General features: G+C 51.4%; 1 protein-coding gene across 3 annotated transcripts in view; it reads left to right on the forward strand.

The window, feature by feature from the left end:
- The window catches only part of GAS7 (growth arrest specific 7), a 203,568-nt gene extending 181,445 nt beyond the window's left edge, over positions 1-22,123 (forward strand). For all 3 annotated transcript variants that reach the window (XM_060081685.1, XM_060081687.1, XM_060081686.1), the window contains exons 9-14: positions 2,208-2,286; positions 8,979-9,107; positions 9,900-10,023; positions 13,962-14,041; positions 15,319-15,417; positions 16,023-22,123. In XM_060081685.1, coding sequence (XP_059937668.1) covers positions 2,208-2,286; positions 8,979-9,107; positions 9,900-10,023; positions 13,962-14,041; positions 15,319-15,417; positions 16,023-16,136 — 625 coding nt within the window. In that variant the 3' untranslated portion in view covers positions 16,137-22,123. The remainder of the gene's footprint in view (positions 1-2,207; positions 2,287-8,978; positions 9,108-9,899; positions 10,024-13,961; positions 14,042-15,318; positions 15,418-16,022) is intronic.
- The last annotated feature ends 3,848 nt before the right edge of the window (positions 22,124-25,971 follow it).

The raw sequence follows: 25,971 nt of genomic DNA on the forward strand, positions 1-25,971 counted from the left end.
CTCCAAGGCAGCTGGAATATTGGGAGGGGGGAGAGGCCTGCTTGGGGCTGGCCCAGCTCAGACAGGCCCAGCTGAGTGTTTGGAGTGATGTCCTCCTACTACTGAGGGCCCAGCCTGGAGGCAGGGCCGAGGACATTGTCCTGAGCATGAAACTGTGCTTTCCCCTTTCCTCCCGATGACCCTCAGATGACAGTCTCAGGCCAATGTCACTGTCCCTGGGCCAGTTACTGACCACGTGCTCTGCTGGCAGCAGACTTACAGTCTCTCGGCACCACCAGGGCTTCTGGGCTCTTGTTTGTACCTCCTGCGGGCTGGCGAGTAGCTCAGCTGCAGGGAGAAGCCCCCTCCAGCCCCCTGTCATCAAACTCCCCCTCCTCCTGGGACTGCTTCTGTAAGCTTGTTGGCTTTCACTGTAGCTGTGTGATCCATCTTGAGATCATCTTTGTGTGTGGCATAGGTCAGGGGCAGGATTCCTTTCTTCCCTGTGGATGTACAGTTGTCTCTGTGCCATTTCTTGAAAGGCTGTCTGTTCTCCATTGAGATACTTGGCACCTTTGCTGCAAGCGCATCGCCTGTATCTGGGCGAGTCTCTTTCTGGACCTGCTGTTCTGATCCCATATCTGTATGACTATCATGACCGCTTCCACTCCCTCCTTCCCCCACCATGGACCCCCTACCCATCTGCCCAGTCAGGTAAGGAGCCAGGCCACCCAGTGTGGGCCCAGCCCAGCTCCCGGGAGCTCAGGCCCTTCAGGCCAAGACAAATGCCAGCAGCTTGGATCGCTCCGATTCTCACTCGTCTCTTCTCAGGTGGGCCCCCCAGCTGGGATCACCTGAGGGGACCTTTCTTTGCTGCCTGACTCCAAGATAAAATCAATCAGTTGTTTCCCATAAACAGCCGCCTCAGCCTGAGCCAGCACCATGACCAGACAGGCCCAGACTCTGACCACAGAGATCTGTTCTGTTCTGTTCTGTTCTGTTGGGTAATTCTCAGCTGCTGGCTGCTCGGCTCAAAACCCAGAAGCCTCGCAGCATGCTGTCTTTGAATCAGCTTTTTTGCCCCTCAAGTTTAATGAATTCTCTGGGGGAAGTGGCTTTTTTTTTTTTTTTTTTTTTTTTGCGGTACGCGGGCCTCTCACTGCTGTGGACTCTCCCGTTGCGGAGCACAGGCTCCGGGCGCGCAGGCTCAGCGGCCATGGCTCACGGGCCCAGCCGCTCCGCGGCATGTGGGATCTTCCCAGACCGGGGCACGAACCCGTGTCCCCTGCATCGGCAGGCGGACTCTCAACCACTGCGCCACCAGGGAAGCCCGGAAGTGGCTTTTTGATGAAATTAAGTCAACTGACCATTCAGCCCGGGTTTACCAGCTGGGTGGAGAGGTCTCAAGCAAACGTGCAGGAGTATCATTTTGAAGGTCATCAAGGTTCAAGAATTCCGAATCAGGGAGACTGGAGCGCGGGGCCCTGCATTCAAAAGTCTGGGAGACTTCAGGAGATTGCTTCTATTTGGAACATCTCCTACCAGTGGAAAAGTTATTTAGCTTAGAGGACTTTGCCCTTCTCTGGTTGGCTATGGGCAGCACTGGGGTTCACAATCCAGAACAAGTACTAGCGGGGGGTCATGCTCCTGAGGATGGTGATGGCGAGCCTTCTCTGCTGGGTGGGCATCCCTAAGAGGTTCCTACACCCAGCTGGTCCATTTTTGCCCTCCTTGGAAGTCAGGCCGCTGGAGGTTTACCTGCAAGCAGGGCTGTGTGGTGCCTTCTGTTTGAGAAGAACTTCTCCCTGAAAAGGCATCCGTTCTCCTTCCTTGGCTTGCCAGCAGGCATTTCCAACCCTCAACAGTAAACCAGGGAGGAGCGACAGGAAGGCCGGAGACAGTAATGGGCCAGGTATTAGGGTCCTCACGGCACTGTGCCCCACCTCCCTCTCACATCTCCCCGGTCCTCTGGGCTTCTGGATATTTCCCCAGGCACTCGACTGTCTGCTGCAGTCTGTTCTCTCAGCTTGGTTCGGGAAGGCTCCTCTGTGGTCCTCAGGTTTGTTTTGTGCCTGGCCTCTGCCTCATCCAAGTCCACGGTCTCTTGTGTCGTACGCTCCCCCGGGACTCGTGGTCAAGACCCACCATCCTGTCTCAGGGAGGGCCGTGGCCTCTGACCTGAGGTCGGTGTGGCCTCCCCGAGCCTCATCGACTCCTTGGTGTTGCAGCTCCCTGGGAGAAGCATGGGCGCAGGTGAAGAAGAGCCTTGCTGACGAGGCTGAAGTTCACCTCAAGTTCTCCGCCAAGGTAAGCCCTCCCTGGGTTGGTCCTACAGACCGGTGTGGTGTTGCACAGTTTCCATGGTGTAAATTTCAAGAGTTGGGAAGAGATGCTACCCTTAGACCGTGCTCCCCCTATACCAACAAAATAGCATCAGTAATCATACACATCCATCAAGAGCGTGGATAATAGTCACATGTAGTTAGGAGGGTATGAGGATATGTATTACCTTTGTTTTTAATGTAGTTTGTTAATTTTAAGTTTAGATCATTTAATGTTTAATACTGGCTGTCTTTAACAACCAACTCACAAAATGCCTCCAGATTTAACCCTGGGCCCTGATGAGCCAGTGCGAGTAACCCCAGCACACCTCTGTGAGGTGAGGGTAGATGCCCCTCAGTTTCTCGGGTGAGCCCCTGAGGGATGAAACTGCACTTTTGTGTGGCTTGGCTTTCAAAGGAATGCATTGGCATTTTCTATCTCTTCTTAGTGTCGGGAGAGACTAGACTCTTTCGAAGGGAGAATGTTTTTGTTTTGTTGTGTTTGTTGTTACACAGTTTCAGACTAGGTAGCTGACCCTTCTTTCCATTGGTCCAGAAGACTCTAGCGCCGTGCCCTCGGACAGTGATGTTTCTCTCCCACTCACTGTGTCTTCAGGACTCTTGAGTGGTGCCTGATACATAGTAGATGTCAATAAGTATTTTCTGAAGTTACGAGTGAATAGGACCTCTGACGATCTCCTCTCGACCCCCTAGTCTTTTCAGGCCTACTTTCTGCCAAGATTTCTCCGTGTTTCCCAACAACCCTCTCTTCCCCACTCCCTGTCTCCTGTCTCCAAATTCCCTCTCAGGCTCTTAGCTGCTTTCCAGGTGGAGAATAAACCAAGAGTCTAAGGGGGAAATTCACACTAACGTGTGCGTGACTGATGGGGCCGCCCACTAGGATGCTTGCCTTCTAAAGGACGAGAGCCCCTGGAGAGGGGTACCATTCCCGGTGACCTTTGCCTACTGGGTCTACGCTCTTTCTTCTGCCCTCCCACAGTCACCAGCCCAAGAGGACACTGGGACAAAGCGCTTAAACCCTCTGAGCCCACATTTTAACAGCAGGGTGTACACTGCCTCCTTTAACATCAGGGTGTCAAGGAGGAGGATGCCACTTGAACGTGGCATCCCACAAAGATGGCTGCTCCTTCCCGTGATTTCCACACTTAGCGCTCCCAGGTCCTGTGTCTTTTCTAGCGCTTCGTCCACAACAGTTGGATTTCTGGGCTTAGTGTGCTGTTGGAAGACAGGAAACTGACTTTGTATCCAGGTCTCCACCCGTCATGGTTCTCCGCACACCGAGGGCAGGGTGAATGACTCGTACGGCTGAGATGTGTGAAGGAGCTTTATAAAGAGCTGGGCTGGGAGGAAAAACAGTGTGTTACCAGCTCCCTGCTCCCGAAGGATGCTGGAGCCCCAAGACTGAGTTGACACCCAGATGCGAGTGAGAATTCCTGGGCCAGCAATGGCACACTAACCTCAGACACCACTTGGCAAGGAAGTTGCCTCTCAAGTACTGGGAGAGAAGGGAGCTCCGTGAATGGGTCTCTTTTGAGCCTTGCGTACAAAGCAGGGAGTTGTTTTGAAGCTGTAGATCATGGTAGTGTTCCCTTTAGGTCTCCCTTCTCCCTCCTAGCCCCCAGCAGCTCCAGCTTCTGCGGTGGTGGAAACTTCCGTTGACTGTGAGATACATGTAGAGGCTGCCATTGTGATGGGACTGGGAGCCGGGTCTGCGAGCTTCTGAAGGGTCGCCTGCCGGAGCCCCAGAAATCCTGGTGGCATTTGCTCTCCATCAGCAGGCCGCCTGATTCTCGATTGTTCGTAAGGTACCCAGCGGGTGACAGTACTCCCCCATGCAATGTTTTCCTCTAATCTTTCCTTTTACTACCGCTGCTCACAGCAGCACGTCTGGTCACCAAACTGGGTGGGTTTTCCCCACACCAACCAATTCCCTGACCCCAGCTGGGGGTCCTACACTTTAATTCAGCTCTGACACTAACTCCCCCAGGGTCAGCATAGGATCCTGCAGGTTAAGGACTCAGTGCTACAGGACCAACCCTACTTCAGATGGCTATCGTAAGTAGTGGGTCCCCAGGTTACCCACAACTTCTGTCCAACTTGGCTACAAATCAGGGGTTCCCGTGACCCCCTCCTCAGGTTTGATAATTTGCTAGAACAGCTCACGAAACTCAGGGGAACACTTATTAGGTTTACCAGTTTATTATATATTAAAGGATAGGATAAAGGCTAGATATGTGTGTTCACCAATCCAGAAGCTCTCTGGGCCCTGTGACTGACAGGTTGTAATGGAGGTATCATCACATAGGCAGAATCAATTATTAACTCAATCTCCAGCCCCTCTCCTCTCCCCAGGGGATGGGGAGGGGGCTGAGAGTTACAAGCTTCTAATCATGGCTTGGTCTTTCTGGTGACCAGCCCCCGTCCAGGAGCCCAGGCAGAGGCACCTCATTAGAACAAAAGACTTCCTATCACCCAGGAAATTCCAAGGGATGTAGGAGCTTGGTATCAGCAACAGTGGCTCAGAGACCAAATATTAGACCAAAGGATGCTCCTGGGACCTTTGTTGTTTAGGAAGTTGCAAAGGCTCTAGGAGCTCCAGCCAGGAGCTGGGGACAAAGACCAAAATATATATTAGTTATTATATCACAGTATCACGGTAATGTAAGTGTTAGGTGTAGGATATCATTCATCTCCCTCAATTTTATCAGCTACTGTTCAAGACAGCATCTCCGTTTCACAAATGAGTAGGAATAGAGGGGTTAAATCACAGCCAGTGGTTACACAGCCAAGTGGGCTCAGCTGCTGAGGAAGCAAAGGCGAGGACTGAGTGAATTGCAGCTTTGACCCCCAGACCTTTTCTCCGGGCAGACCAGTGGCATTTAAAACACAGAACCCTGTTCTGAGGAGCACTCTGCCCTCTCTTAAGGACTGTCCAGGGCAGTACAGTCTGGCCCTCCAAATGCCGGGATGTTTTAATTCAGGGCTGACTTCAGGTAGCTGATGGGAGGCTTCTGAGGAAATGTTCACACAAAATTCACACATAGATTTTTCTATAAGAATGTCTGCTGCCTCCAGCCCGTCGGTCAGTGTCGGTGTCCTCAGGCAATCATGGTGGCAGCCCAGTGGTTGTATGACAATTCCTTGAAAAGAAAAGGCTCCAAGGACTATCCGTCCGCCCTGGATAATACGGCTGCATATGTGCGAAATCCATTTTACCATCTGCTCCAAAAGGCTCGTTGAAAAATTCCACCCTGAATGTTCTGTGTCTGGGGCAAGAGCTCTTTAAGAAATGCAATCTCATTTCAGGAATCGTTTAGGCTTTTCTAGTCTCCTAGCTCCAGCCACTGTTCATAGCAACAGGCTGTTAAAGAAATAAGATTGCTATATATAAAGGAAGTTATACCCGCTTCTGGGTGCCGAAGGGAGAACAGAAAAATTCCTTCTGATGGGAGAAAATCTAATCCTGCAGTCGAGGCCGTGCGTTCAGCCAGAAGATTTCGGGGGGCACAGTGAGCCTCAGGAGACAGGACTTTTATGTCATTGCCATCACTAACAAGCTTTGTGACCTTGGGCAAGTCACTTAGCATCTCTGAGCTTCCATTTTTTTCATGTGTGAAATGAAGAGATTGGACCAGATCAGTGACTTGAACCTTACTTGACTGTGACCCACAGTTATACGTTTTCCATGGCCACCTGGAACACACAGGTATCCACATCCAGATATCCGCATACAGATACACATGCACGTGGCTAAAACAACTGTTTGTGAAACTACTTAACCTTCTGCCTAAAATGCACTCTGATATTTTCTCTTTGTGTCTGGGCTATGGTCATCTAAAAGCAGGTCCTGACCCACTAAAATGATTTCACAACTCTTAGTAACCCACTGGACTAGATACAGGCATACCTTGTTTAATATAACACTTTGCTTTAGTGTGTGTGTGTTTGTTTTGTTTTGTTTTAACAAATTGAAGATGTGCGGCGACCCTGCGTTGTCAGGCGATGGTTAGCATTTTTTTTAGCAATAAGTATTTTAAAAATTAAGGTATGTGCATTTTTAAAAACTTATTTATCTATCTGTCTATCTATTTATTTATTTATTTATGGCTGCGTTGGGTCTTCGTTGCCGTGCGCGGGCTTTCTCTAGTTGTGGTGAAGGGGGGCTACTCTTTGTTGCAGTGCGCGGGCTTCTCATTGTGGTAGATTCTCTTGTTGCGGAGCACGGGCTCTAGGCACACAGGCTTCAGCAGTTGTGGCACGGGGGCTCAGTACTTGTGGCTCGTGGGCTCTAGAGTGCAGGCTCCATAGTTGTAGCACACAGGCTTAGTTGATCCACGGCATGCGGGATCTTCCCAGACCAGGGCTCGAACCTGTGTCCCCTGCATTGGCAGGCGAATTCTTAACCAGTGCGCCATCAGGGAAGTCCCAGTATGTGCATTTTTAAGACATAGAGCTATTACACACTTAACAGACTACAGTATAGTGTACACATCACTTTTATGTGTACTGGGAAACCAAAAGAATCCATGTGACTCGATTTATTGCAGTCTTCACTGTATTGTGGTGGTCTGCCCCAAACCCACAATGTCTCCGAGGTCTCCCTGTGGTCTCTGAAATTCCCGCCAACTTAAGTTTTCTCTTACTCTCTTCTGATGAGTGACATGAAAGGAGGAGACAGGAATTCTGAAAGGCAAACCAAATGGCTTCAATAGCCTGTGGCATCCAAGCCAGGCCAGCTCAAGTTCATGAGGACAAGCTTCCAGGGAGGGCTTCTGCCTCCTGGTTAGCCAGAGATGCTTAAACGTTAAGAATGAGTATAAAAAAACACCCAGCCGACTTTCTTAAAGAAAAAATTAGCTTTATTTTCAAAGTACTTAAAATACAGAGGGAGAATCCATGGGTCTTCAATCCACGGGGTTGAATCGCTTCTGACAGCCAGTAGCGCGATGTTTCCAGAATGTCATTTGGAATTGGGGGAGAGCGTTTGGGTGTGTTGGCAGGATCCTGGGGCCCTTCTCCAGACCACAGAATCTGGGGCCGGCGCCCAGGACTCCTGAGTATTGATAAGCCTCTGCAAGGTCACTCCTGGGTACATGAAGTATGGAAATCCCTCAGAAAGAGACCGCGGAGTTACGGGGTCAACAGGCTGAGTTAACCCACGTAGAGCCCCATCAGGAGCCGGTTCCCACGGCAGCCAATTATGCAGCCCCTCCCCCTCCTCCCTCAAAGCCATTTAATCTGTGTGCGGAAGGTGTTTCCTTGTTCTCAGCAGCGCTCAAGTTTGTGGCATCTTACAGACTGCCACCAGATGGGGGTGTTTTCCTGTGCAAGGAAACTTCCAAGGGCTCAAAAAAATGATAGCAGACGTTACAAGCAACGGGAGGAAGAGAAGGGCGTTTGTGCAGCCCGCTCTCTGTTAGTCTTTGAAGGTTGTCCACCAACAGAGCATCGTCTTGTCACCCAGGGCATCGGGCCCTGAAGATCTAAGTAGAGAAGGATCACCCACTGTGCACCAGCTCCGGCCAGATGCTGCGGACACAGCAGTGACCAAGCCAGCGTGGCCCCCACCCTCCTAGAGCTCACAGTGATGTGTACTCGGTGCTTTAGGACTAGGAGCACCTCTGTCCTTGAGGTCTCTGGGGAAAAGATAATGTGGGAAGAAGGGGCCTGGTGAAGAGGAAGAGGGGAGCGATCACAGACCCCAGAGCTGGGATCTCATCCATCCAGGGAAGTTCAGCTCTGCTTCCCAGAGGGGCGGATGGAGGCTGAGGGGCCCTGGAAGGCAGATCGAGGGGGCCCAAGGAGGCCAGTGGGTGGGGCTCTGAGAGGCTGAGTCGGGGGGCTCTAGGCTGTGACTCTGACCACAGCAGGTCCACATTTATCTGTTTTCTCATCAGATACATCTCATGTTCACAACCCCCCCCAAAAAAAGTTTTAAGTAAAAATTCTCCTTCCAAAGAGAGTGGAGTGGGAAAGAGGGAAGGAATAAAAGCGAAGGAAAAAGCTTGAACACCAACCTCACCCAGCACCTCTCAGAGCATAAAGAACCCTTCTCTGTCCCTGGGGGTGCGAGGCCAGTTCGTTCTGGTGCGGTGGGGTTGCGCCAGCCTCCACGCAGAGACCAGCAGGCACAGTTCAGGAAGAGGGGGCCCCTGAGCTCCTAACAAGACCTCCTCGACATCCAGACCATGAGCAGATCCTCTGTGGTCTCAGCACCTGGCACGTGGTAGCTGTCCAATAAGTAGAGCTGACCCGAGATCACCTGATTAAATGTCACCCACGCAGCAGTCCCTCTGTTAAGTGCTCGGAGACACAGAGATGGTGGCTTGGGTTCTGCCCCGAGAAAGCTCCCAGGTTGGAAGGAAAGGGAGCCGGACACCCGAGCAAAGCCCTAGAGGAAGCTCTGGGGACTTAGCGCAGGAAGGGGGTGCCCGCAAGGGACTCGAAGGCTCCAGATGCTAACCTGTCCATCGGTGTGAACATTGGGACGTGGCCAGCTGAGGTGACTTCCTTGACTGCTACCAGATAAGCAGCCACTTGTCTCTGACCTTCCGGTGGGAAGGTCCCCCATCCTCGCCTGCAGGGTTGGGGGCAGCGCCCCCCTCCCATGTGCAGCTGACACCCCGGGGGTCCTGAGTGTGTCTCCCCCATCGACAGCTTCACAGTGAGGTGGAGAAGCCCCTGATGAACTTCCGCGAGAACTTCAAGAAGGACATGAAAAAGTGTGACCACCACATTGCAGACCTCCGCAAGCAGCTCGCCAGCCGCTATGCCGCGGTGGAGAAGGTGAGGCCCAGGATGCCAGGGCGGGAGGGTGCCGCTGGAGGACAGGGGGCTGGGAACCAGCAGGGGCTCCGTGTGCCAAGGCAGAGGCTTTTGTCCCCCCATGGCAGGATCTGGAGGGGTGGGGAGTATGAGATGCCCCTCCCCCAGCCAAAGGGTAGGTGGGCTGCTTCCCCCTGGTGCTCAGATTCTGAGTGGGAGTGGGTGTGGCTGCACCTGCAGTGGAGGGTGTAGGGGGCCTCCCTCCGGCACATGAGACAAGGTACACCCTGCTTTCGTGGGTCTCGGAGCCTGGACTTGCTGCCGGTCCACATGGGGCCCCTTTGCCTGGGTCTCACCTGGCAGATTCCCTCCTGACGGAATCCCCCACCTGCCAGCAGCTGCCACCAAAGGGCCCATCCTGCCCCAGAACGGGGAGCCTGGTGCTACCAGCCGATAAGCACTGCTGGGAAGTGATGTCGACCTTTGTGGTCCCTGCCACCCCGGAGAAGCTGTGATTTTAGGACCGCTTGGGTCCCCAGTACGTGTACATGCTCCAATGAAAACATGCTCTGAGAGGCTTGCTCTAGGCCAAGAGATGGGGATGAGAGGATGCTTGGCAGCCTCCACGTGGTCCCTAACTGGCCGGGTGATGCTGGTCTAGCTGCTTAGCCTGTCGGAGCCACTGTGACCTCATCCACAAAAGCAGGGAAAAGAAAGGACTCTTACCTAGAAAAGGGGAAGCCAGGCCCCGTGTGCCCCATAGGCCCTTCCTGGCTCTGAGCCCATGAATAGCTTCACGTCCTTGGACCCCAGGCCCGGAAAGCCCTCACGGAGCGGCAGAGAGACCTGGAGATGAAGACCCAGCAGCTGGAGATAAAGCTGAGCAACAAGACGGAGGAGGACATCAAGAAGGCACGGAGGAAGTCCACACAGGCGGGTGAGTGAGGCACCGTCGCCCGCTGCCCCTGTCCGTCCTCACCTGGTCACAGAAACACAGGAGGGGCTGAGAGATGGGGTGCCTGTGAACGTGCACCCCACAGGATGAGGCTGGGGTGTGGGGCTGTGGGGCGGGGAGCAGACCCGGCTGTGTCCAGGCTGTGGCAGGGGACAGGGCTCCCCACACCCTCCCTTTGGGCCAGAGGGCTCCTTCTGGTCCAAGCCCTGGGTCTCTGGCCAGGAGGTGGACAGACTCTTCCAGGCACCTGGAATTCAGGGGTCCTGTCGCTGCCTGGAGCTCCTAGGGGAAGTGCAAACCACACCCACCCAAGCTGTCCCACCTCCCCGGGGAGTGCTACTCCAAAGGTTCACCTCTGGTGATGGGCTTCTGCGCCAGAACAGAGGTCAACATTTTGTTTAAAGAAATAGCCATATTTCAGATTTTCTCCAAAAGATTTCCCAATGAGTCAGCTTCTGCTTCCACCTAGAGGTAAAAATTAGCTAATGCACAAGGAAGGGGGAGAAAAACCAGTGAGAAACAGTAATCTAAAAAAAAATTGTTAAATATTTCTAAAAAACCAGTTTCATGGTGTACAAGGACAGTGCGTTTTGCTTTCTGGGATTAAAATATGTGCTGTGGGATTAGGGTTTGGATTAGATGGTCTCTAAATCCCTTTCACCCCAATTTCTGGTGGACCTGGTATAATTAGTTCATTATAGGATGAAACAGCCACCTTAGTGACATTTTGAAATAAGGTGGTATAAAAATGTCATAACAAAATAGTGTAATATAAATACAGCATTTTATATAAAGAACTTTAATGCACAGTGGTAAAGTATTGGATGCAGAAACAGAAGGCACAGTATACTTGTTGAGAGTAGGAAAGGGATGGGAGAGGCACATTTAAATTAGTTTAATTTATTAAACTATTAAAAAATAAAATTATATTACAAAAACAATATTGCTGCTTGACAAAAAATTTTAATCAACACGTAAGAATATAAAATCTTATTCCCCAGATATAATCACCATCAACACATCCTAGTGTTTTAATTTTTTAAATGTTTTTTAATATGTAAATTTATAGGGACTTCCCTGAAGGTCCAGTGATTAAGACTCCGTGCGTCCAATGCAGGGGGCCCGGGTTCGATCCCTGGTCTGGGAACTAAGATCCCACATGCTGCACAGTGCAGCCAAACAAACAAACAAACAAAAAATTCATATACATAAAATCATATTATGCTGTGTTCTGAACTTATATTTTAATTGATATATCTTAGAGATAGCTCTATTCCATCACCCATAAATTTATTTCCCCATCCATTCATGTACATCAGACTTATTAAATAGTTGAATAGCGAGCAAGTGTATGATCGTATCCAGATTTGTTTCATCATTCCCCTAATTGATTTTTGTAAGACTTTTAGATTGTTTCAGAGTTTTTGCCAATGCCAGCGATGCTGTTACTATAAATGCATCTCAGGGGTGGGGGGAACAGAACCTGCATATAGACAGTATAGAGATGGGGTCGGGGTTTCTGGGTCAGATGCTTGTATTCATTTTGATGGATGTTTCCAAGTTGCTTTCCAGAGAGGGGTGCCCACCAATAGCTCTGTGAACGCTTGTTCCCTAAACTCTTGTCAGCACTGAATGCTCTCAGATTTTGACATTGTAACTATCTGGTAAAAAATAGTATTTTGTTTCTAATTTAATTTACACTGCCTTTTTTTTTTTTTTTTTTTTTTTTTTGTGGTACGCGGGCCTCTCACTGTTGTGGCCTCTCGTGTTGCGGAGCACAGGCTCCGGACGCACAGGCTCAGCGGCCATGGCTCACGGGCTCAGCCGCTCCACGGCATGTGGGATCTTCCCGGACCGGGGCACGAACCCACGTCCCCTGCATCGGCAGGCGGACTCTCAACCGCTGCGCCACCAGGGAAGCCCTACACTGCTTTTTGAGTGGAGTTGAGCATTTTAAAACTAGACTTATAAATCGTCGTGGCTTTTTTTTTTTATGATTCACTCATATGCTCTCCCCATTTTTTTTTTTTTTTTGCAGTACGCGGGCCTCTCACTGCTGTGGCCTCTCCCGTTGCGGAGCACAGGCTCCGGACGCGCAGGCCCAGCAGCCATGGCTCACGGGCCCAGCCGCTCCACGGCACGAGGGATCTTCCCGGACCGGGGCATGAACCCGCGTCCCCTGCATTGGCAGGCGGACTCCCAACCACTGCGCCACCAGGGAAGCCCAGCTCTCCCCATTTTTATGTCAAATGGCTGGTCTTGTTCTTATTGATTGATAAAGAAAATTAACTTTTTGTCATTTGAATTGCAAATACTTTTCGTAAGTTGTTTATCTTTTTATTTTGTTCTTTGTGTTTTCTTTTTTATTTTTCTTTTTTTGGGGGAGGGTGTGCTTATTTAATCTTCACCGTGGCTCTATGGAGGTACCATTATTATCCCCATTTTACAGATGACGAAACTGAGGCACAGGCAGGGTGAATCAACTTGTCCAAGGTTGCACGGCTAGTAAACAGTGGAGCTGTATGACAGCCCAGATCTGGTTCCAGAATCCATGTCCTTAACCTGTACTGTTCAGAAGGGCCTGATTTCAAACCCTTGGGATGCCTAGAGAAGAGACACACCTACCTTCACCTATACTATTTCCTGATGTTGCAGAAGTTCCTGAAGCATGTTGTCAAAATCAGGATCAACAAACAGGGCTTTGGGAGTTTCATATTGTTTATAGGGTGACCCCACCCACGGTCAGGCGCAAGCTCTTGGTGGGAATGCATCTGCAATGAAATATCCACTTTCTTCCCTATAGTTCAGTCTTTCTTGGGATCAAGGGCCCAGTCTTGGCCTTGAACCAAGGGCACAATGAACAGAGCCTTGATTTGGGTTCTGTTACTCAAGGAAGGCTTAGTTCCCAGCTAATGGTGTATGGTTCACTGGGGAGGGGGTCCTGAGCCAGGCCCTGGGTCATGTGGGCATAACTCTGCCCACTTTCTTTCACTCACTTTCATATCTGAACCCACATGAGCAAGGTGATGCCATTATAGGAATCCCTTTGAAGAGTTCATCGTTACCTCTGGGTTCACTCATGAGTTTTCCCATCGTGAGCAGAGACCATGATGTCTTCCTCTCTCTGGCACCCTGTGATGATCAGGAAACTACATGCAGACCAAGCTGTGCTTCTCCAACTGTGATGTGCACGGGGATCACCTGAGGATCTTGTGAAAATGGTTTTTGATTCACTAGGTCTCAGAAACATCCTGAGATTGCATTTCGAGCAAACTCCCAGGGCGCACTGACGCGGCTGGTCCAGGAACTGTGTTCCATGTAGCAAGGGTCTGGGATGCTGGGACCTTAGTAATGTTGCAGTTACTTGCAGTTTGTTACATAGTTTGTTTCAGATCTCTCTCTTATGAAATAAAATACTATAGAAAGAGCTCATTCTCTTCCCACCCACCCTTTGCTGCTGCATGTATGTACACACACACACGCACACACACACACACACACACGTGATTTGCAAACTTCCCTTCTTTAACTCTAACTAGTAGCAAGTTGCTTGAGTCACATGTTTCAACCAAGCAGGACTCTCCAATGTGAAATGAAACTCCCATCTTTAGAAGAGGAAGCATTTCTTGGGCTCATGATAGAGTTGGGGGTCCTAGGAGTACTCCCCCCACCCCTACCATACATACATTCTTACTGAGAAACCCCCTTCCTGAGTTTTTGGTGTCTGGAGTCTAGTTCAGATGGACACTCTGAAGCCGGCCTCTCGTAAGGCTGGGTTGCCCCCTTCTCTTGCTCTGCTCATCCTCCCCACCCACCAGCTTTCCGGTGGCCTCCCATCACCCTGGCTGTGGGGTGCAGGTGGGAGAAGGCGGCCATGGTGAGGACAGCTCAGAGTATGACAATGACCTTGGCCCTTCCAGGAGATGACCTCATGCGCTGTGTGGACCTCTACAACCAGGCCCAGTCCAAGTGGTTTGAAGAGATGGTGACCACCACCTTGGTGAGTGACCAGAGATGCATACGCTTGTCCATGAAGGGGCGGGCGCTCAGGAATCCCTGGGTGGATGGTGGTGGATGTGCAGGCAGTGGGGTGGAGGTGACCATGGAGATGGTCATTAGATCTGCTCTAGTGTTGGGACTGAGACCTGAACTCCAGACCAGCCTGTGTGGATTCAGATCCTTGCCCTGGCACTTCCTAGCTGTGTGAACACAGGCAACAATGGGCTCGTGCTGCATCCTTCTGAGGGGTCAGGGTCAACCAAGCAGACAGTGGTCCATTTAGGAAAAATAGCCAAGTTGAGTATTTCTGTGAAGTCAGCACCCACTGAGTGGGTTGAAGCGGGGTTGGCACGTGGGTCATGGGGCCAGATGAGAAAGGAGGCATCATGCCAGGTGCTTATCACACCGTCCCACTGCCCCCAAGCCACCGCCGTCCATCTGTCTGTCCAGCATGAGACTAACCCTCTGCCTTCCCCAGGTGCCAGTCCACCAGAGCAGATTAGAGGCCTCCCCCGGGGACAGTGACCTAGTTTTCCTCCTGGTTAATCTCCTAATTAAACTCCCTGCTTTACTTCCTACGCCCTGGTTAATCACCTGAACAGTGACCTAGTTGTGCACAGAATAGCAGCCGGATCTCCTAAATTCCAAAGATGCAGAGCCACCTAGGATCCAAAGGGCAAACGCCTTCCGCTCTTCCCTTTGACAGTGGCCACCCTGCTCCCGGCCCTCCTGGCTCCCTTGACCTGCCCCTCAGCGCTTGGGGTGGACAGAGGAGACGAGGCCGCTCAGCAGAGGCCCAGGGACAAAGCCCCAAGAGTTGGAGGTGCAGAAGCTCCTGCACGTGTTCCATCTCTCCACGCCATCAGGGGCTGGGGCTGGGCTGCACTGGTGCAGACGCATGATTAAGGGCACGACAGACCCTGGTGCAAATCCCGCTGCTCCCATAATTCCCTGTCTCTGTGGGCAAGCGATGTTACCTCTGTAGGTGTTCATTCCCTTGTTTGGAGAATGTGGGTAAGAAGAGAACCTCTTACGATTATGATGAGGACAATGAAGCAGTGCCCGTAAAGCTCTTAGCACCCACCACGCCTGGCAGAATGAGAGTCGGGAGACTACGGGGTGGGTTCCTCGTCAGTCCCCAGAGGGTCAGGCAGGCTGGGGGATAAGCGGGCAGCATGTGTGCTTTGTGTATAGGGGGGAGTGGGACCCGCATGGTGGGGAAGGTCCCCAGGTGGAAGGGACACCCCCAGAGGTCTCTGCCGCTTTCCTCCTCTGCAGGAGCTGGAACGGCTGGAGGTGGAGAGGGTGGAGATGATCCGGCAGCATCTGTGCCAGTACACGCAGCTGCGGCACGAGACGGACATGTTCAACCAAAGCGTGAGTTCCCCAGGCCGAGGCCAGCGGGGCCCCTGGGGGGCGTGGGGCCGGGGAGAGCCAGGGCCCTGTGCCGTGGTGGCAGGTCAAGTAGCCGCTACAGATGAATCTGTCCGGAAGGTGGGCACGGGCTCGGGCCTGCGGGTGACCTCTTGGGATGGACATGTCAATTACCCTGGCTGTCCATGTGAATCCATCCCGAGCGCGTCACATAGATGCGTCACGATAGTTAAAATAGCTGGAGATGTCCTTGCCTCCCCTGGCGAATTTCTTACGATGCTGGAACTATTCAAAACCTCTCAAGCCGACGTTCCATTTGACCTGTTCTCAGGTGGTGAATGTGGGGACTGATGGAAGGAGGAACAGGTCACAGACCCTTGGGCCACCTGCCCTTTCATCCACTCTGAGGTCTGGAGGGTCACATGCACGAGGGAAAGCAGGGCAGAGGCCAGAGCTTCAGCCCCCCGGGTCTCCCAGCCCCCCCCCCCACGTCTGTCCCTCGCACGGGCCTCCCCGGGGCCTCACAACCCTCTAGAGAGTGGTTCAGAGGATGTGTCCCTGGCTCAGCCGCTGCCTCTGAAGGTATCCCTCTTCTCCATCCCTTGCAGACAGTCGAGCCTGTGGACCAACTGCTTCGAAAAGTGGACCCAGCCAAAGACAGGGAGCTGTGGGTCAGAGAGCACAAGACGGGTAACATCCGCCCCGTGGACATGGAGATCTAGACACACGGCCTGGGGGTTCCTGCCGAGGAGGGGCTGGGGTCCCACGGAGAGGAGGTAGCACTCCTGCCAGGGGGGGACCTGCTCCCAAGCGGAGCTGCCCTCCCACCCGCTCTCCTGGTCCACTGAGGAGAGGGGACAGTGAAGCCAGAAGGGCGGCCCGGATGGCCCCATGGGGAGCTCCCCAGTGTTCCCAGGCCGAGAAGGTGGATCCGTAGCCCTGCCCTTGTCTCCGAGGCTGAAGCCCCCCAAGTCCCATGCCGTGCTTGCCACTTCGAGAACAAACCGAGGCCGGGACGTTGTGGTCCCTGCTGAGCACCAGAGAGGTCCCCTCCCCACCCAGAGCCAGCTGTGTTACATGCTTATGCCCCTGGAAGCCCCAAGGCCCTTCCTCCAGCCAGCCCACTTGTCTCCAGGGCTTTGGAGGGGCGGGGGAGAGAGGTCTCTGTCTCCAAGCCAAGTGTCAGGATCAGAATCATGGAGAGACGGCACCTTTCAGCGCAACAGCCCGCACCCAGAATCCTTTGCAGCAGCCCTCCCTCTTTGTTTTTTCCCATTGCATATTCTGGGAGCCCACATCCTGGCTCTTCTCGGCTACTTTTCATCCTTGGGAGTCTTGGGAAGAATGCCTGGCTCCTGTTGTCCCAGACTGACCCTGCCTGCAGAGGTCAGGATGGAACTACCTCATTCAGCAAATTCGCCCCAAGTCGGAGCGTTGAATCGCGTTTCCTATTAGATCAGGCATCAACGGTCATGTGCTCTCTCTGGGCATCCCCGTCCACCCAGCCCACAGCCGCTTCCTCGGGGGAGCTCCCTCCTCCACCCTCGCTTGTCCCGGGGGCTGGGTCAGTCCCATGTTGGAGATGGGTTGGGGCCAGTGTCTGTCACCCCCCAGATGGCTCCACCTGCCTACGCACAGCGGGGTCGGGACCACTGTCTCATGTATGGCTCTCACTGGCAGGCACTGCAGACTCCCGTGGCCGCAGTATGTGTCACCATCCAGGCAGTCTGGCACCGTGGCCTCTCAGCTCCTGCACGTTTCAAAGCCCCGCACGGAGCCCCTGCTTGGTGCTGCTACGCCCTTGCCCTTTCCCCATCTCCCCATTCCTGGGAGAGCCTGGTCTGAGTGTGACCTGGGAAGTTTGGGCACTGCCATCGGGTCCTCACTCATCACTTTCTCCCTTACATGTTAAATCTTGAGAATCAGCTCGAGGCCACGGGAAGAAGAAAAGGGCTGAAGGAGGTCAGACAACTTGCAAGGGGCACATTCTAGCCTGGAACCCACACCCTGAGAACCCATCTTTCTTGTTCATCTTTCCCTTGATTACTTTGGATTCACAGGACTCACATGTTTCTCGTAAGGGCAGACGTCTAAGAAGATAACTCCCTAGTCTTTCTCTCTGTCGTCCATGCTGGTAACTGATGACTTGTTATTCTTGAATCCTTTGGCACCTCTGCCTTTTGAGTCAGTATGGCGCCCTCATAGTTACAGTAGAAAGATGCCGAATAGCCTAAAGCAAACCAGCCTTTGCCAGTTTTCTTATTGAAACATCCCAACCAGAAAGGTCAACAGGAAGGCCTTCACCAACATGAAGGCCATCAGGACGGAGCTGTGTCTGGCATGGAGAACCACTCCTTCTGGTCTGCAGTTGGGCCATGACACCAGCTGCCAGTTTGGGGATATCATTTCTTTGGTTTCTTTACAAAAAATCGGTGCTAGTAGTAATTGCTTTGTGGCTTAGTAAACTAACTCGTGGATGATTTTCCGACATTCAAAGCCAATAGCCTTGTTATTAACACAGATACTTTGAGTGTGATATCGCTCATGGATTTTGTTTTCTCATCCCCATCTGAGGATTCCAGACTCTTCTGTTCTTCCCTGGGGCTCTCTTGCCTCTTTCAGGGTAGCCCAAGTCGGCCCTGTGTGGGCCAATCTATTTTCTGAAGTCATTCTTTCCCCCTCATCCTTTTCCCTCGGTTTTATTAGCCCCTCCACATCTTTTTCTTTTTTCTTCCCTCCTTTATTCACTCATCAAGCATTTAGCTGAGCCTGGGCAGTGTGCTAAGACCTAGGGACAAGGTATGGCCCTGTCATCAGGGAAGCCCGCAGTCTCTTGTTTTGTATAGACTGGTCTTTTCTCCAGGGGTCTTGCAGGTCAGTAACTTCGGCATTCACATACAGGTACTCTCTGCAGGATTTAGGTTTGCAGAGATACTGCCTGTTGTGCTGATAGCTCTTCTTTCATTCATTCACTCATTCATTCATTTAATCAGCAGACACTTGGGGCAAGCCAGGCATTGTGCCGTACTAGAAATGTAGCTGCATACCAGACAGGCACTCCGCCCCCGGCCCCCCTCTATTCTCCATGTGGAAGGGGGATGTTTTCAGACCTTTCTGGGGAAAGAGAACCTTGCACCCCTTCCACATTTAACCCACTGGGAGCCTGTAATCATAATACAAACTACTGCCATGTGGCATTTACCCAAGGATGGAAAAGCCAGGCAGCAACAAGAGTATAATCCCCTGGTCCGCCAGACCCTCAACGGCTTATATCCAACTCAACTTTCAGAGATTTGTTTTAAATAATTCTTCTCACTTTACAAAGAGGAAAAATGAAGCCGGAGGATGGCCAGTGAGAGCCATGAAATGAACAGCGAATTACAAGCAGGGCTGGAGTCCCTATGTTAACAGGACTCCGCCTGTGGGTGAAATCAGTTAGGATGAAGTCTGGAATACCTAAAAGCGTGCTTCGGAGGGGCCCTCGGCCCCGGTGGTGGTTTGGGTTTGGGCTTTGGCGTGTAGGTTATAGGAGGGTCTGCCTGGCTTGATTCAGGGTGAGTGGCCCCAGGCCATCCTTGAGCCCATCCAATTGTTCCATTTCTGAGGACAGGTGAGCCTCTTCTACCTGGGAGACACGGATGCACTTCGTTTTGTCTGTGATAGCCTGATTTTTTACAAAATAGTCTCTAAAACAAAAGTGAGTTGCCACGAAAACCTCCAGGAAAAGCTACTTGTTCCTCTCCATTTTTTTTTTTTTTCTGTTGCTTTTGATCAGTATTGCAAAGCCCTGGCCAGCTGAGCCACAGGGACGGCTGCCCTGAGGTTCTGCCCGTGGGACTGCCTTGGGCCTCCTTTCACTGGTGAGGGTGGATTGGGTTTCTGCAGTAGGAGACATTTCTCCCTTCACTGGGGCTGATTAATGATCGAAGCAAATAGAAACCCTACAACTCAGGAACCAGGGGTTTGTTTCTGTTCCCTTTGTGAAAACCAATCAATTACGAGATTAGGGGATGGGTGCAGAGAAATCTTGGCGGAGCCAAAGTCCCTTCTTGGAAATTCAAGCCATGAAATTCAAAGGACGTCAAAGACCTCAGCTTGTTTAAGTGATTTTACTTCCAGCTGTGAGTGGCCTTGACAAGGGGAGTTTAAACAGGATTCTGCAGACCTGCTTGGTGATTATGTAGGTAGGGAAAGCCTTGGACAAATGTTAAGTAGGGCACAGATCAGCCAGCTTCCTTAGCCAGCATGCTGTCTTATTTCCATAAACCTCCCCGCCCGAGTCCCCCTGCCTTTTCTTTTTACAAGTTTATTGCGATCTTTGACATTTGGTGTTGGGGGTTCACTGACATACAGTAAAATTTACCCTTTTGAAGTATAGTTCAGTGAATTTTGACAAAGGTACACAGCCTTGTAACCAGCACCAAAATCAACGTGATATTTCCATCATTCCAAAACATCCCCTCAGGCTCCTTTGATGTCCACCCACTCCTCCCACCCCCAGCACCTGGTGACCACTGATGGATTTTCTGACCCTGCAGATTTGCCTTTTCTAGAATGTCATAGAAATGGAGCCACACTGCAGTAGCCTTAGAGTCTGGCCTCCGTCACTTGGCTTATTGCCTCTGAGTCACCTTGCGGCTGGATGTCAGTAGCTTGTCCCCTTATATCGCCGAGTAGCGGTCCATTGCATGGGTGCACCCCGCTGCTTCCTTGCTTTTAAAGTGAGTTGTCTGCCCCCAAAGTTCCTGGCCTGGGGTCTTAAGCTCGCTTGCACGGCTACTTTCAGCCAGCTGCGTCCACGAGTGGTTCTTGGGGCTCACACTTGCATTTTCGGATCATTTTAGGTCTTTGACAGTGCAGAAAGCTGCTGGGGTCGGGGGGAGGGAGTGGGGAGGGTCTCCACTGCCCTCCACTTCTGCTGGCATCTCAGCTGGCAGTTCTACTTGCTTCTGGGGACCCTCCCTTCAACTTGCCCAGTCCCTGCCATTTGGTGAGGGTTAGGGGGTGTGGAAGGTGGGTGAAGGGGGCGTGGAGGAGAAGACAGGGAGCCCATCACCACCCTTTCCTGAATCTCTGTTCCTTCATCGGCAAACTGAAGGTGTTCATTCTAGACGGGTCTCCCAGGCTTCCTCCAGCTGCTGCATTCTGTCTCCTCCCCTTGTCACTTCCAGTTTTGTACCCTGTGCCCACGTCATGCCCAGTCTGTGTCCCGTCAGCACGGCTGTGTGTGATGTCACCTAACGCCCTCACGAGAGGCATACCCAGGCGCTTCTCTGTTCAGACACAAAAATGTAATTTCATGAGCTGTTGAGAATGAGGTAGTTCCTCTTTGGACCCCTAAAGAAAGCAGAAGTCATTAATTTTCATCCACCAAGTTTTGACAGCATGTCCTTAAAGTCACTTCCAAGGAGCAAAAACAGGCATGAAGACACAGCCCCCTCCGTTCAGGTTCTTGTCGCTGCCGGAGCCTTGCTCACCTGGCCTGTGCCCTCACCGTACTGGATGGTGGCAGAGAGAGGACCACACCCAGCTGACACCAGTCAGCTCTGGGCCTGACCCCCAAGGTAACAGCTCCTCCAAGCACATCTTGATGGTGCCCTGCTCGGTGAAAGTTGAGCCCCAGAAGGCAACCAACCAGGCACCTCTCCCAGCAAATGGAAGACATTCTTGGGTCCAGGCCAGGTGAAGGTATGGGCCATGGAGCCCAAGTCACAGGGTCCCACGCTGCCAGGGACCACGAAAGACTTTCACACCGTGAAAGTCATTTCTGTCGGGCCTTTGCTGAAAGTGAGGGACCCAACTCCCCTTTCCTGGTTTGGGTGAGACCAAGACAAGTGACAAAAACCAATGTTCCATTTCCCCTAACCCTCTAGATGCTGGGGCGTGGCTGTTGGGTGCCTTTGTTGGGAGGTGCCTCTGAGGGAGAGGGGTTGTGATGAACTTGGATCTCTATGCGCTGTTCAGGGGAATTGACCCTTTGTGTCTGAGGGAAATTCCTAATGGGATTGCAGCGGCGAGATGCAGGGGGCCAGGCACACGCGTGCTCTCTTGGGGACAGTATGACGTGGGGATGAGGAAGGAAAGCATATGGTACCAGGGCAAGAGCACCGGACTGGCCCTGCTCTGCTGTTTCATGTGTCCCATAACCTGAAGTCAAGTCACATCCCCTCCCGGGACCTGTGTGTTACCGAGTGGAGATGCTCCCTCTCTGGGGCCACACGCGGCAGCAGACTGGCTCTCGGGACTGTGGCCTCCAGGCAGCCATGTGGACCCAGGGACAGTCATTCAAAGGGACACCAGCCATCCTTGGTGACAGGGACCCCAAATTTGCCTCTCTGCCCTTAGGAAGGAGATGAAGGGGGCGGGCAGCCCTTTCACAAACATGAGCACATCAGCAAACCCCATGAAAGTGGAATTTTCTAACAAACTTGCTTGTTTGCTCTGTTTTCTGTAACTTTTGCTAAATACTTTATACATTTTTAACGTTTAAAAGCAGTGTCTCCTCCAGCATTCCTCATCCTAGAATGAATGTGTTTACTCCACATTGTATATCCTTCCATCCCCTGGCTGCCTAGATCAGTAAATAAAATGGATGTACTATAATTTATAAGTAACACTCTTGAAACTCTGATCCCTGTGGAGGCTGTAATCCACCCTTCCCACCCTGTCCCCACCCCACCCCACCCCACCCCAGCCCCGTAATAGCATTTGCGTGTATTAATGCTGAAAAATTAAATGTTTAAAGGGTTTAAATTTTGAAGGCGTTTGCTATATATAATTGTTCTGCATTATTATAAAGCGTTTTCAGGAAGTTAAATGCTCTCATTTTTTTTTTCTTCGGCTCTGTGTGTACACTTGAGATGCTTAGATTCATCCCATGTAAAATAAACTGTCCAGAGACACTGAGTCGTCCCAGTGGGCAACCCTCTTTCCTGGAGGACAGCCACACTCTCCTTTGTACAAATGGGCTCAGCATTCCTCCCATACTCCCAGGCTTGGTGATAATTTTACTCCCAATGACTTAGCAGAGGGATAAAGGGCACCTGGGCATTGACCCCCACCCCCGATGGGTATCACGCTGCCAGACCCACACCCCTGGCCCCAGTCCCCTCCCCTGGAGACTTCTGTCCTTGTGAACAGAAGAGGCTCCTGGCTGTTATTTCTTTTCTTATCCATCCATCCATCCATCATTACTGAACACCACTGTATGTCAGACACTGCTCTCAGTACTGGGGACACATCAGAGATGAAAACAGATCAAGAACCCTGACCTCATGGAACTTATTTTCTAGCTGAAAGAGAGTAATGAAATGATACAGTGTGTGTGAAGATGTTAGGTGTTACGGAGAAAGGGCGGGGGGCGGGGATGGGTAGTTTCAGGGGTGAGGGTGGGTGAGTTGCAACATGAAATAGGGTGATTGGGGTGGCCTCACTGAGAAGGTGACATTTGACCAACGTCGAGGAGACCTGGGAGGGAGCCTGGCAGGTAGCTGGGGGAAGCATGTTCCAGGCAGAGGAGGTAGCCCCTTTAAGGGCCGGAGGCACCTAATTGTTTGAGGCCAGTGTGGCTGGAGGGCGGGGCGGGGTGGGCAGACTCCGCAGAGCTTGGAAGGTCTTGCAAGGCCTAAGACTTTTACTCTGGGGGCGTGGGGTGGTCCAAACTGGGGAGCGCGCAGCCTAATTTCCTTGCTGTGGGGCTCGCTAGGGGGTCAGGGGACCAGGGCAGCCGGAATGTGGGCAGAGGGGATGGTACCTGCAGGGGTGGCCACGTGGAGGTGGAGAGAATGCTCAGGTTCTGGATGTGCCTTGAAAGTGGAGCCAGCACGATTTCGAGCCAGATTGGAGTGGGGTGTGACGGAAACAGAGGCGCTGGTGATGACTCCGAGGATGTCGGTCCAAGCAACCCTAAAGACGGATCTCTATTTACCGCGATGGGGACGCCCTTGGGAGGGGCGTTCCTTCCCATTCTCGGCCTCCCACCCGCCCTCTCCAAACCCCCTTTCCTCTCTGCTTCCTGGCCGGGGTCGAAGGGTCCGCTTGCCATTCAGCTCACGGCAGGGGAAGGTAGAGGAACGGGATGGGGACTGGGGGACTCCCAGCTTGGGGTGGGACAGGGCCAGCCTCTGGGAAGAGCCTGTGTCTTTCAGTGAAGGCCAGGCCGGGAGGGGAAGACACAGAGTCACTGGCCAGAGACGAGGACTTCTCCCCAGTGGTCTTGGGGGTTCGGGGGCAGTTTATGGCCCCGGCTCAGACTTAACAAATCCGTTCACAATACATCATCCCCAACAACTTGTTTGGCTAAGGAGCATAAACTCTCCCACTGATAGAAGATGTTTATTCAGGTTTTCAAACAAACCTCCAGGTCATGACCCCTCTCTCGGCAGCATCAACACAGCTGCCTGTGGTCCCCTCCCACGGTCGGGCCCCTCCTGGGCACAGCAACCTGAAGAACGTGGACAGTACCTGCTCCTGCCTCCTTGCCCTTGGGAAGGGCAGAGGGACTGGGGGAGCTCTGGCTGCCTTCTGTGTTAAGCCGGGGCCCTGCCTCCTTGCCCACCTCTTCCGTCGTCATGGCAACCCAGGTCCTCACCTTCAGAAATGCAGCTTCTTGCCTCCTCTGCTCAGGCCTCCTTGAGAAAGGAGGCGGCTGTAATGTCTTGAAAAAAATGTCATGAAGAACCTAGGGGTAAAACAGGAACAAAGACACAGACCTACTTGAGAATGGACTTGAGGATATGGGGAGGGGGAAGGGTAAAGCTGTGACAAAGCGAGAGAGAGGCATGGACATATATACACTACCAAACGTAAGGTAGATAGCTAGTGGGAAGCAGCCGCATAGCACAGGGAGATCAGCTCGGTGCTTTGTGACCACCTGGAGGGGTGGGATAGGGAGGGTGGGAGGGAGGGAGATGCAAGAGGGAAGGGATATGGGGACATATGTATATGTATAACTGGTTCACTCTGTTATACAGCAGAAACTAACACACCATTGTGAAGCAATTATACTCCAATAAAGTTGTAAAAAAAAAAAAGATTCACATCTCTCTAAATGGACTAAAGACTTAAATATAAGACCCGAAATTGTAAAATTCCTAGAAGAAAACATAAGGGAAAAGCTTCTTGAAACTGGTCTTGGCAATGATTACCTGAATTCCACATCAAAAGCACAGGGAGCAAAACCAAAAATTGACAAGTTGGGATGACATCAAACTAAAAAGCTTCTGCACAACACAGGAAATAAAACAGTGAAAAGGTAACCTAAGGAATAGAAGAAAACATTTACAAACCATTTATCTGATGAGGTTAATACCCAGAATATACAAGAAACTCCTACAGCTCAATAACAACTACAACAACAAAATAATCTGTTTTTAAACATGGGCAAAAGACTTGGATAGACACTTCTCCAAAGAAGACCAAAAATGGCCACCAGGTGCATGAAAAGGACCCAATATCACTAATCATCAGGGAAATGCAAATCACAACCACAATGCTATACCACTTCATACCAGTTAGGATGGCTATCACTAAAAACAAAAGATAAGTGTTAGCAAGGTTATGGAGAACAGAGAATCCTTGTGACACTGTTGGTGGAAACCTACATGGGTACAACCCTTATGGAAAACAGTATGGAGTTTCCCCCAAAAACTTAAAATAGAACTATCATGTGACTCAGCAATCCCACTTCTGGGTGTATATCCAGAATACTTGAGATCAGTATCTCAAAGAGATACCTGCAATCTCCTGTTCATTGCAGCATTATTCATAATAACCAAGATAGGGAAACAACCTAAATGTCCATCAAGAAACAAATGGATAAAGACAATGTATGACATACATTCAATGAAATATTATTCTGCCTTAAAAAAGAAGAAAATCCTACCATTTGTGACAACATGGATGAACCCGGATGACATTATGTTAAGTGAAATAAGCCAGTCTCAGAAGGACAAATATTGCATGATTCCAGTTATATGAGGTATCTAAAATAGTCAACTTTGTAGAAGCAGAGAATAGAATGGAGGTTGCTAGGGGCTGGAGAGAGGGGAAAATGGGAAGTTTTTGTGTAGGAGGTACAAAGTTTCAGTTATGCAAGATGCCTAGGTTGTAGAGACCTACTCTGCAACATGCACCTATAGTTAACAACATGGTATTGTGCACTTAACTTTTTGTTAAGAACGTAGATGTCATAATAAGCGCTCTTACCATACACACAAAAATGAAGACACAAGGAAACTTTTGGAGGTAATGGATGAGTCTATATGTTTATTACGTTGACTGTGGTGGTACTATCATGGGTGTGTGCATATGTCCAAACTCATCAGATTGTATTCACTAAACATGTGCAGGGTTTTGTGGGGTTTTTTGGTATAGAAGTTATACATCAATAAAACTGTTTTTTAGGGGCTTCCCTGGTGGCGCAGTGGTTGAGAGTCTGCCTGCCGATGCAGGGGACATGCGTTCGTGCCCCAGTCTGGGAAGATCCCACATGCCATGGAGCGGCTGGGCCCGTGAACCATGGCCGCTGAGCCTGCATGTCCGGAGCGTATGCTCCGC

This window comes from Mesoplodon densirostris, chromosome 18 (genome assembly GCF_025265405.1).
Source record: "Mesoplodon densirostris isolate mMesDen1 chromosome 18, mMesDen1 primary haplotype, whole genome shotgun sequence".
NCBI classification, from domain to species: domain Eukaryota; kingdom Metazoa; phylum Chordata; class Mammalia; order Artiodactyla; family Ziphiidae; genus Mesoplodon; species Mesoplodon densirostris.